General features: G+C 46.1%; 1 protein-coding gene across 1 annotated transcript in view; it reads left to right on the forward strand.

Annotated features, from left to right (window-relative positions):
- Utp20 (UTP20 small subunit processome component) overlaps positions 1-12,296 on the forward strand; it is a 77,786-nt gene that overhangs the window by 59,537 nt on the left and 5,953 nt on the right. Inside the window, exons 44-56 of the mRNA XM_041664335.1 lie at positions 806-904; positions 1,768-1,935; positions 3,919-4,085; positions 4,920-5,061; positions 5,900-6,016; positions 8,143-8,313; positions 8,463-8,594; positions 9,316-9,426; positions 9,638-9,717; positions 10,047-10,116; positions 10,215-10,397; positions 11,105-11,236; positions 11,955-12,087. Of these exons, the coding sequence (XP_041520269.1) occupies positions 806-904; positions 1,768-1,935; positions 3,919-4,085; positions 4,920-5,061; positions 5,900-6,016; positions 8,143-8,313; positions 8,463-8,594; positions 9,316-9,426; positions 9,638-9,717; positions 10,047-10,116; positions 10,215-10,397; positions 11,105-11,236; positions 11,955-12,087 (1,705 nt within the window). The remainder of the gene's footprint in view (positions 1-805; positions 905-1,767; positions 1,936-3,918; positions 4,086-4,919; positions 5,062-5,899; positions 6,017-8,142; positions 8,314-8,462; positions 8,595-9,315; positions 9,427-9,637; positions 9,718-10,046; positions 10,117-10,214; positions 10,398-11,104; positions 11,237-11,954; positions 12,088-12,296) is intronic.

The following is a 12,296-nucleotide window of genomic DNA, read 5'->3' on the forward strand; positions in this document are numbered from 1 at the left end:
TTTGGTGTAAGGAAACTGTTCTAAGTAAAATTCAGTATTCCTTCTTTCTGTGGCTTTTTCTGCTAGCATGCTAAGATCATATAGGTAGAGATCAAGATCAGCATATGTGTTTTAACAGTGTATGAGGAGCAGGTGAAACCACCACCACGTAGGTCTTCTCCTCCTGTATTATCGTTGCTTTTGTCTTTGAGGATTGGGAACTTCACACAGTAAGGTAACTTTGTTTTCAGTAGTGGAATACATTGAAAAAAGTCAGAGGCGGGAAGTAGTTCCACCCTAGTTGGTCACATTGCTTCTTTGTTCTTTGGGCGTGTCTGCTAATGCTCCTTCAACTGAAGGACTCCCTTTAGCAATGGCGTGGAGTGTGGGGCTGGAGGCAGTGGGGTCTCACTTCCTTTTTTCTGGGAGACCTTTATCTCACTTTCATTCCTGAAAAAGGAATCCCTCCTGAATATGGAATTCTACCATTTTAAAAGCATTGTACCACTCTTTGTGCTGAGCTGTTCTGTTTGCTCCCTTCCAAGTAACTCGCTCTTCTTCGGCTGCTTTAAAGACTGGTCTGTTTCTCAGCAGTTTGTGTGTATCTCTGAGTGCCCTTTCCTTCACCAGTCCCTGCGGCACCTAAGCACACCGGTTGTTTCTGCACACACTGTATTTTATACAAAACTGTCCTGTCAGAGGGCCTTAAGTGGTGACCTGTGGTAGCATGTCTCAACTGCTCTGAGCAGTAACTAACACAAGGACCCTTGAGTTATGGCCAGCACCCTCATAGCCATTTCCATTCCGACTGTGTCTCTCGTCTTAGGTCCACGTGCTCACTTTCACTGTTTACACATTGCTGCAAGGCCTCACCAGCAAGCTGCAAGTTGGGGACTTAGACCCCTGTCTACCAATAATGACTGAGGTAAGATTAGCAGGATGCAGTTCTGCTTTCCCTAAGTGGGCAGTGGTCATTTTAGCAGTTCACAAGTAAGAAATAAAAATAGACTGTCAAAATGGAAATAGAATGCAAGGTTTCACTCATTGGTGGGTGCTTAGTATGTAGAAGGCCCCCCCCCCCAGGTTTAAACCTCAATACACATGTACACACGTGCGCAAACACACACACACACACACACACACACACGCACGCACGGCATTTACTATCTGTGTGTTTTAGATTAATGGAAGTTGGAAAAGCTACGCCTTCATTGCGATGGACATTCTATTGTTGCTAGTATATAAGTTGGTTTAACCTTTTTCAAAATGTTGGCATTTCATGTCAACAGCATTTGAAATATAAACAAAAATTTCCAGTTATCTCCAGTAATCCAGGTTAAAGGAGTAATCAAAGATACATCATGGATTTGTTGAAAAAGCTAAAAGTACCTTCAATCAGAGCTTTATAATATTAAAAAAGTAATGCTTAACTTAAAGTTAAATAGTTTTAAATGATTTGGGAGGTAGGATTAGCAATATAATAAACTTGACAGGACAATTTTAGAATGTAGGCTCTAATTTTTGAGTCTCAATTTCAAAATTTATATTCTTTGCAATGATTAAGTTGCAAATCTGAGGCTTTCTGGACCTCAGCTTGTTGCTCTCTGAACTAGTTTCTAAAGTGCATTGAAAATGTGTGTGCCCTAGCAAAAGCTCCCTTCCTCCCATTTCAGGCCATCCAGTCTAGCTCTGATGGGGTCCTGCAGAGGGCGCACTGCCCAGACTTCTTGTGTGGGCCTGCCTTGCTAAGTGCTCATCTCTGCCACTTGTCCTTCCTTCCTTCCAAAGATTTTTAACCACGAATTGTTCGGTGCCCTGGCGGAAGAGAAGGAGGTAAAGCAGATTCTGTCCAAAGTCATGGAGGCGCGTAGGAGCAAGAGTTACGATTCTTACGAAATCCTGGGCACGTTTGTCGGAAAAGATCAGCTCACAAAGCTTATTCTCCCATTAAAAGAGGTAAGGAGCGAGATCCAGGAATGCCGAACATTCTGTCTGAGCTCCCGAAAGAGTCTTTCAGGGCAAACACTGTCCATGATTCTCCTGGGTTGCCTTTGCGCTTAACAGACAAGTCCCGTGAGTTTCAGCCTTGACTTAGGTGCTGTGGTCAGCCAATCAGCGTCCTTGATGGGGAAAAGATGTCAAAGGAAAGGCGCAAGAGTTGGAGGGTGAACGAATTTTACCTCTGTGTCTTTGGACTTAAAACAGCTCCCGTATCGCCAAGCAGAAGAATGCTGCCATTGAATATTTTAAACATGGGCGCTGGGAAGATGATTCAGTGTTTACAAACACTGTCTGCTCTTCCAGAAGACATGGGTTCAATTCCCAGCTCCCACAGGGCAGCCTTCTATAACTACAGTTCAAGGGATCTGATACCTTCTTCTGGCCTCTAAGGTCACTGGGAGCGCACAAGTATGCATGCAGGCCAAACACTAACACACATAACTAGAAAGAAATAGAAATGTTCTAAGCACTGTTACAGGTAGAAAATTGAGACTGGAGGGGTAGGAAGAAACATGGTTACAGAGACTCGGGATTTAGTTCTAGACCACTCTGCTCTTCACTTGCTTTCCGCTGTCTCTTTTTGCCCCAGAGAGAACGGGGGCTCTAACTTATCCCCTTTCTTACTGTTTGCCATGCCCGTGTAAGTGATAGCAGCCGTGTTGTTACTGGTTCACTTTCTTACAGCTTTATGTAATAAACTAGAGCCGACCGCCATGTAGCGGGTTACTCTTATCTCCAGATGTCTTGGTGGTAGGTAGCTGTCAGCAGAGTGCACTTCATTTTATCTGGTGCTGACCTAAGGATGTTGGCTGTATTTTGAGATGGAAAGGGCTCATGCAATGAAAGGCTGAGTGTTTTCCTGAGGTGATGATGATCCCAAGTTCCCATCAAGCCTTTCCGAGTATTTCCTAAAACCTGGCCATCCCAGTCCTTAATTCACATGGTTCCTTTTAAATAGCAACTGTGCGTTTTATTGATTGGGGAGTGTGAGGGTGCGCGTGCACACACCTGCCATTCACCCCCATTAGTGCACTTCGCAGATACCTACAGCACTGTGCCCTGAGCCTCACCAGCAGGAATCCATGAGCACAGATACCAGTCACAGTGATCGTCTCTAGAGCAGAGGCTGCCAGAAAAGCACAGCTCTCCTCTCAAAGGATTGCGAGATTTGATGTTCTTCGTTATTCTGAAGCCGTAAATGAGTGACCATGAATTCACATTACCTCAAATAACCATGTTCCAACATGGCAACAGATTTATGAAGTTATAGTCAAAGAAGAAGCAAAGTAATCAAGACTTTTTAAAAATGGCTTGTAGGTCAGATGGTGGTGGTGCACACCTTTAATGCCAGCACTCGGGAGGAAGGCACAAGTGGGGTAGCCTGAGCCACAGAGTGAGTTCCAGGACTGCCAGGGCTACACAGAGAAACTCTGTCTCAAGGAAACACACATAGATGAATGACAGAAATACGCTGTGGAAACACTGGGTAGGTCAGTTACAATAAAGCGGAGAGCCCCTGTAGTAGCCACTGTGTTATCTTAGCCTTGGCTTGGTGGAAGCTGGCACTCTGTCCTACGTTCCCCTAAGGGATTGTAACAGTAGCCACAAGGATGTGAGGTCAAATACGGCGGTGCACGGTTATGGCCATTTGTGGGCTAGAGACAGCCTGACATAATTTGTTTCTGGGCCTGCAACAGTCAGGCTCTCCACAACCACTGGGGAGTTAGTTGTTCCTTGTAGATGGTTTTCTTTTGGAGACTTCAGTTCACAGGGTTGTGACCAGGTTGTTTTATATGTGGTATCTGTTTGAAGATGTGGTGCTGTACAGTCTTTAGTTAGAAAAGAGCACACCAGGAAGCCAATACGTGGAAAAGCCATTGCGGCCAATGAGAGCATGGCTCCGTCCATCAGCACACTCCCTTCTGTTTGCTAATTTAGATCCTGCAAAACACCACAAGTTTAAAACTTGCCCGGAAAGTTCACGAAACCTTACGCCGGATTATAGCAGGATTAATTGTGAATCCAGACATGACAGCAGAGTCTCTTCTCCTGCTCAGCTACGGTCTGGTCAGTGAAAACCTGCCGCTGCTAACAGAAAAGGAAAAGTAAGTTACTGGGGAGCCACTTCAGTCACTGTCTCCGAAGTGCATTAATTTAATCTGCTGTAATGTGAAACAAAAGTTTAACTGAGCACATCAGTGGATGCCTGACATCCCAATACTCAGGAGGCAGAGGCAGAAGAGTTGAAAATTTGATGCAGCCTAGCTTAGACAGCAAAATTCTTAGCTTTGTGCTGTTTGGGCTGAGAACCTTCCAAGTGGTAATTTCAACATACTGTTTTTGTCATGTGTAGTGGTGCATGTCTTTAACCCAATACTTGGGAAGCAGAGGCAGCGGAGTCTCTGAATTCAAGGCCAGCCTGGGCTGCACACATAGTGAGTTCCAGGACAGCCAAGGCTACATAGACCCTGTCTCAGAATATAAAAAATAAAATAAAGTTTTTGAAAGATTGTTTTTCTCTTAATGAGGTGGTTTAAAAGACAGTAGCCAGTTATTTTCATATAATTCTCTGGTGCCGGTTTTATTTTAAATATTTATTGAATGGCAGACTAGATTTGAAATATATTCTTGTTCTGATTAAAAGACATGTAGAACTTAGGTGATCTAAAAATTTCTTATGCCCATTCTTTGGATTTTGCTCTGTGTTCTGAAAAGAGACCTTGGCATTTATTGTCAAATTGTAACCCCAGGTATCCTCTCCATTCAGATCCGCTCCTTAGTCTACCCTCTGTTGTTAGAGGTTGCTGTAACCCTGGTCAGCCCTCCATTGTCTGCAGGGCAGGAGACAAAACAAAGTAGCTGGGCCCTGGTGGTGCCGCCCAGGACTGCACAAGGTGACGGCGCTCTTTCTCTTCTCTTCCACTGTGATTGATTGACAGGAAGCCAGCAGCCCCTGCGCCTGACACACGGCTGCCACCCCAGAGCTGCCTCCTGCTCCCCCCAGTTCCAGTCCGAGGTGGGCCAAAGGCTGCTGTAAGCAAGAGAACCAACATGCACATATTCATCGAGTCTGGTCTTCGGGTGAGACTCCCTTACACCTCGCTTCCTGTTTAGTCCTCTGCAGAGTCCCGGGTGCCCTTCGCCTCTGCACAAACGCTACACCGTGGATTCATTGCAGACACACTGAAGGGGGCCTTTGTTGAGTTACTGTTGGTCTCTTCCAATACTTCCAATACTAGGCACTCCTGGCTGACCCGGATCTCTCTGTATAGACGAGGCTAGCCTAACACTTGGCAGCAGTCTGCCTGCCTCAGCCTGAGTGCTGGGATAGCAGGTGTGCGCCACCTCTCTTGGCCCATCTCTGATGGCCTGATAGTTATTAGAATAGCATGGTTTTGGTTTGGTTTGGTTGGTTGGTTTTGCTTTTTTTTTTTTTTTTTTTTTATGAAGAGATTATTTTTTAAAAAAACTGGTCATTTTAGTTCCTGTGGCTGACATTTTTCCTGGTTCTTTCGGGCTTCAGGCTCCAGGCCCCTACTTCACTGTCCCAGCGTATATTACAGTGAGCCTCACTTCCCTTCCGCTCTAAAGCCACCTCACTGTCTTGAGTCTGTGCCTCGCTCAGAGTCCTCAGGATATGGACCCGGTCTGTCTTGGTCACTGCTGTGCCATGCAAAACCCGGCCAGGGCCTGGAGTCCAGTAGGTGCTGAGTAGTCATTTGGTGAACAGATCTCAGTTCAGGCTCGGTTCCCACACCCTTGCCTTTCTGAGCTCACTTCTTAGATTTCTTCATTTCCTTCTATTATTTTGAATAGAAGCATCTTGAAACGTTACATTCGTCTCTTCAAGTCCCTTCCTTTACCTCGCCCACCTTGTATTATGGGGAAATAATGTCAAATTCTTCTTCAACCCTTCTAGCTGCTGCATCTGAGTCTGAAGACTTCCAAGGTCAAGTCTAGTAGTGAGCATGTGCTGGAAATGTTGGACCCTTTTGTGGAAGTCCTCATTAACTGCCTGGACGCCAAGGATGTGAAGGTGGGTGGTCCGTGTGGATTGTCTGTCCTTGAGAGGACCAAGTTTATAAAGGATAGTACAGCCATCACGGTCTGCTTCACTGAAGATAACCCGTGGGGGAAGAAGGCTCAGTAAGCAAAGTTCATGGTGTGTGAGCAGGGGGACTGGGTTTGGGCCCCAGCGTGTACATAAAATCCCGTTTGGTAGAGAGCCCCTCACATCTGTGTAAGTCCTTTTAAGTATCTAACTGATTCTCAAGACACCTGCAGTGGTGTCCCCAGGCCAGTGATCTGCATCTTCATATGCTCACCGTTGTTGTTACCTTAATGACACCATCCCTATCCTACACGTTCCTGAGATAAATATAAATGCTCAAGGAAGCCAGAAGAAGGCACTGGATTTCCTGACATTCTAGTTACAGGCAGTTGCGAGCTGTTTGGTGTGGGTTCTAGGAACCAAACCTGGCTCCTTCCTCTGAAGAGCAACGAACTCTTATCTCCAGCCTCCAGATTTTGCTTTAATGAACCTAGGTCTTTGTGCACGGTAAACAAGTGCTGCACCGCTTAGATTTGTACCCAGCCCAAGGCAGATTTTCATGAGGAAGCTAGGGGCTGGCAGCTAGTCCTGACCTGTCTGTGGGACTCTGGAGCCCCCACCTCTCCACAGTCACACAGGCCATCACTTAAAGTCTCAGATTGAAGCTCAGGACTTTCAGATGACGAATGACTAAGGTTTTTGTTTTGTTTTTTGTTTGTTTGATTTTTTTTTTTTTTTTTTGTTTTTTGTTTTTTTTGAGACAGGGTTTCTCTGTGTAGCTTTGAAATCTGTCATGGAACTCACTCTGTAGACCAGGCAGGCTGGCCTTGAACTCATAGGAAAACACCTGCCTCTGCCTCCCGAGTGCTGGAATTAAAGGTGTGCGCTGCCACCACTGCCCAGTGACCAGGCTCTTTCTTTCTCTTCATAATCCAGCCCAGTGAGGGTGCCAGGGTACTAGAAGGGGGTATGTCAGGTACTGCAGTGCTTTCTCACCCCTGTGAATTTAGGAATTCTGTCTGTAAGCACGGAGTACCAACACCCTTTCTCCATCCTTGTTCTTCTCTATATTAAATGGTACTTGTTCTTACCTAATTTTGAGCCAGTTCTTCTTAACACAGAAGTTCTATGTGTATTTATTTTGGGGGGTTGAAACAGACTCATAACTGTGTAGCCCAGGCTGGCCTCAAACTCAAGATCTCCCTGCCTTGGCCTCCCAAGTGGTGAGATTAGAGGCTTGTGCGCCATGGCTATCTTTGTATTTATAATGCCCACAATGTACTGATAATGTAGATCCACAGCAAAACAGTTACCTAGCATGGGAGGGCCCTGGATTTGGTCATGCCAGCATCCCACTGGCCTCTCAGGCAGTGGCCGGAAGGGCTCTCTGGTCCTGCAGCCTCACTCCGCTCTGCCATGGCCTCTATATATAGTTTTAAACTAAGTCTCTGTCGTTCTATTTACCTACAAAAAACTGGAGGACAGATAAGGGGGTGAAAACTGCCAGGTAGAGAAGCTGAGAAGCAGCCAGTTGACCTTGCTTTTTGGCCAGAGACCCAGCAAGAAACACATCTCTTCACTCGTCCCATAACCAAAAAGGAAGCCCAAATTCAAGTTCTGGCTCTTTCCTTCCTGTGTGTCTTCTCTATCCAGATTGCTGGCGTCTCTATGGCCAATTCTGGTCAGCTAGTTGTCAGCCCCGCCCCCTGATTCAAGGTAAACTTAACAGTCCTACAACAAAGGTAGCAGTGGTGGTAGCATCTTTAAGGATACCCAGGATGGCTGTAGATAGAACACGAACTTGGTAAAGATGGCTACACTGGAAAGATGGCTCAGCAGTTAAGGGCACTGCTCTTGCAGAGGACCCAGGTCCATCCCTGCACCCACGTGACTCACCACCAGCTGTGACTCTACCTCCAGAGCATCTGATGGGCTTCTCATTTATACATATAACATACATAAATCTAAAAAGCCATTTTTGTAAAGAGTGAGAAGCTTTTATTCTGTGGCTCGTTCTCCCACCATGGGCTCAGCACAGTCTGATAGATACTCCTTCACCTCCACTTGCCCATGTCCCGAATCATCCATAGCTCTGCATTCTGTTTTCTCAGGTGATCACGGGCGCTTTGCAGTGCCTCATCTGGGTCTTGCGGTTCCCTCTGCCTTCCATAGAAACAAAAGCAGAACAGCTGACCAAGCACCTTTTCCTCTTGCTGAAGAACTATGCAAGACTGGGGGCTGCCCGGGGCCAGAACTTCCACTTGGTAGTGAATTGTTTCAAGGTGAGAGAAACAGTCGCCCTTAGTGAGCCAGGACTGGGTCCACATCCCATCCGTCAGTCAGATTTGTTTCCTAGGTGTCGTTGAGGCCTTCTCATTTCCTTAGACCTCACTTTGGGGGGCTGCTGCTGACTCACTCCTGTGACTTACAGTGTGTGACCATCGTGGTCAAGAAAGTCAAGTCCTGCCAGATAAGTGAGAAACAGCTTCAGGTTCTCCTGGCGTATGCTGAGGAAGACATTTATGACACCACAAGACAGGCCACTGCCTTTGGTCTTCTCAAGGTACAGTATTGCCAAATGTTCGCTTGGGACGTTTATGTACGCTCATCAAATCCTGAGAATAATACTTGAACATCTGAAGTTAAAGAATTGATAAAAGTTATTGTGATTGTCATAGATGTAAGCTAATAGAGCATTTTTAAAAAGAATTATTTGTTACGTATATGGGTATTTTGTCTGCATGTATGTCTGCACACCAGACAAGAGCATTAGATCCCATGAGACCATAGTTATTGGTGGTTGTGCTGGGAATTAATCTTAGACCTCTGGAAGAACAGCCAGTGCTCTTAAGCTCCGAGCCATCTCTCCTGCCCCTAACATAGTATTGAAACATGAGGTCTACAGTGACCTTTTCAGAAGGGCTGGGGATTTGTCTCAGTGATAAGACATTTCCTTAGGTTGGAAAGCCCATGGGTTCAATCCCTGGCATTGCATGCATGCATACATACACATGTGTGTTCTTACATACATACCCGAGCCTGCAGAGCTCTGGACAGAATCATGTGTTCTAGTTTATCATATTGGAGGATCTTTTTGTTGTTGTGCTTATTGATGAACTACTGCATAATTTAAAGCTTTCTATTTCAACCTTTGTAAGTCTGTACTTTTTCTTTTGGTTATTGTCATTGTGACTGAAAGCTGCCTGTGACTGCTTTAACATCGGGCCTACCTATTATATCCATCGGTGGATGAAATTTGTTTGTCTTTTCACTTAATGTTTTAGGCTATTTTATCAAGAAAATTACTGGTCCCAGAAATTGATGACATCATGCGGAAAGTATCCAGCTTGGCAATTTCTGCGCAGAATGAGCCTGCCAGGGTCCAGTGTAGACAGGTGTGTAGAGAGAACTAATTACCATAGTAAGGGTTGGGCCACACCTGCTAGCCTTGCTGTTACAGTTAGAGGGCATCCTCTGGATTCTGAAGACTGCTTTGTACGATGCTGTTGCTGTGTTCTGAGACTCAAGCTTCGAGGGCAGGAGGTCGGGTCCTGAGGATTGCTGGGTAAACTGAAATCTGGATAATCAACTGTGTTTCGTTCTTAGGTTTTTCTGAAATACATTCTTGACTATCCCCTCGGTGATAAATTGAGACCAAACTTGGAATTCCTGCTTGCTCAACTGAAGTAAGTGCAGACACAGGAACAGAGGGGTGGGCTTCCTCTTCCCTTTAATGTGCTGCCTGTCTGGCGAGGATGGCCTGAGCATGCTGGGAGTTCCTCAGCACTGTTGCTCTTGGCGCCCCTGATGCTTCTGTGCGAGGTTTTGCTCTCTGATCAGAGTCTGCTCCGGAGGATATTGGGAACCCAACGTAAAGGCAGCTCTATGGTCCGTGAGGTCATTGGCCTTGGGAGAATGGGGTAGTTCCCAGTTCTTCAAGAAATAAGTGACAAGCTGCTATTTTAATTTGAAAGTAATCACGAGATACTGAGTCCACCTAATGTTCTCACCCTAGTTATGAACATGAAACTGGAAGAGAATCTGCCTTGGAAATGATTGCCTATCTCTTTGACACCTTCCCTCAGGTACTGTTTACCCGGGACCCCGGAAGCTCTGGCTCTCACTGTTAGGTATCCATTGCTGTCCTATCCCGGCGTTCTCACCAGTGCCTGTTCTCCCATAGGGCCTGCTCCATGACAACTGCGGGATGTTCTTCATCCCTCTTTGCCTGATGATGGTGAACGATGGCTCTGCCATGTGCAAGAGGATGGCTTCCATGGCCATCAAATCCCTGCTCGGCAAGGTCAGCCTCGAGAAGAGGGACTGGCTCTTCGGTCTGGTCACCTCCTGGTTTGAAGCGAAAAAGGTCAGTGTTGCTTTTGGTCACATGTTAGCTTTTTTGCATAGTTTACACCAGAATACATGCTAGGGGCACTGTTGACACGGCCTGTCCCAGACAGCCTTGTTGGTGTGTCGTCACATAGATAATATGCTCCCAGTCTCCTGGAGCCTAAGAAGCTACAGAGAGAGACAGAAAAACCAGCTGTGCGCAAAACCATTAATATTAACCAGACTCGGCCCCCAGTGCACGAATGCCCTGGTTCTGCACTGCTTTGTTCTTCAGTTTCCAGAACACAGAGCTCACATCCTTCCCATCAACACTGTCACCATCGCAGCTGGCCGTCTTCTAAGGACTTCAGCTATGATTTCATTTATTTTCTTCTCTTGTTTGAAAACTATAGTTTCATCCATGCTTGGTTTCGTTGACCCTCCACCCACTCTGGCCCTCATCTGACTTGGACCTTTGCACCCCAGCAGCTCCCCCTTTCCCTCTTACATGAAGTTACTATGGTATCCTCCTGTCCCTCCCTTACCCTCCTTTCCCTCTCTCACGGGCCAGCCCTTTTCTAGTTCCCTGCTATCCACACCTGCTCACCCCCAGGTAAATAGACATACGTGAAGCCAGGACCTGTAGAGGGGATGGCATGCTGTTTCTCTCTTACTGACTCTGCTGTCGACACTGCCTGCCTTCTTTCTGTAATTCTGCATCTTACTGTGCTTTGTTCTGGGTAGCGGTTAAACCGACAGCTAGCTGCCCTGGCCTGTGGCTTATTCGTGGAGAGTGAAGGAGTTGATTTCGAGAGAAGGCTTGGAACTCTTCTTCCTGTGATTGAAAAGGAGGTTGATCCTGAGAACTTCAAAGACGTAAGTGATTTGCTAGGTACTAAAACTTGGGAAGAGTTTACGAAAGCATTCGGTTGCATTGCTAATGTTGCATTGAAAATGCAGTTTTCTTTTCTTTTTTTTTTTTTTTTTTTTTTTTTTGGTTTTTCGAGACAGGGTTTCTCTGTGGCTTTGGAGCCTGTCCTGGAATCCTGGAACTAGCTCTATAGACCAGGCTGGTCTCGAACTCACAGAGATCCGCCTGCCTCTGCCTCCCGAGTGCTGGGATTAAAGGCGTGTGCCACCACCGCCCGGCCAGTTTTCTTAAGGAAAATCAAGAATCCAGTGCAGCTGAAGCTTTTGAAAATGGGGCCTAGAGGTTAAGGGTGTATTTCATTGAAAGAGTGCTTACCAGCATGCCCAGGACCCCAGCACCACCAAAACAAGCAAGGGCAGCGTGCTGTGCTGATGCACAGTGAGACGCTGTCTCTGAAGTAAAGTAAGCTACCTTCCCTGTATGTGAAGATCGGAGGCACTCAGGGCGTCTTACCCCGGGTACAATTGGCAATACCCAAAAACAGTTTTGGTTATTATCACAAGTGGAGGGTGGACTTGCAGTGGTGTCATTGGTAAGTGGCTGGGGGGATAATCTCCGTTGCCGTGGTTAGGAAACCTGCTAGAGACAGACGTGCTGCGGAGTGCATGTACTGGGTGCTTCCAGGCCATTCCGTTAACTGGCACGCGCTCACCCTGTGTTTAGATCATAGAGGAGACGGAGGAAAAAGCTGCAGATCGCCTGCTGTTTGGTTTTCTCACGCTGATAAGCAAACTCGTCAAGGAATGTAACATTATTCACTTCACCAAGCCCTCCGAGACATTGAATAAAATCTGGAGTAAGTATTTTATTTAACAAGGCAGTAACTGTGATAAAATTATTGGAAATACTTGAAATCTGAGCAAGAACAGTACAGAAAGTAAATGTAAGTTCGTAAGGAAGAAAACAAAGGAGCCCATCAGATTATTACACTGGAAAGTTATTTTTTGGGGGGTATTTTTTTCTCACTAGTACATTTCATTTATGAAACAAAGGTCATTAATTGGG

The sequence above is a fragment of the Microtus oregoni genome, unplaced genomic scaffold (genome assembly GCF_018167655.1).
Source record: "Microtus oregoni isolate MIOR12 unplaced genomic scaffold, Mior012 000001F_ref0000356, whole genome shotgun sequence".
Taxonomy (NCBI): Eukaryota; Metazoa; Chordata; class Mammalia; order Rodentia; family Cricetidae; genus Microtus; species Microtus oregoni.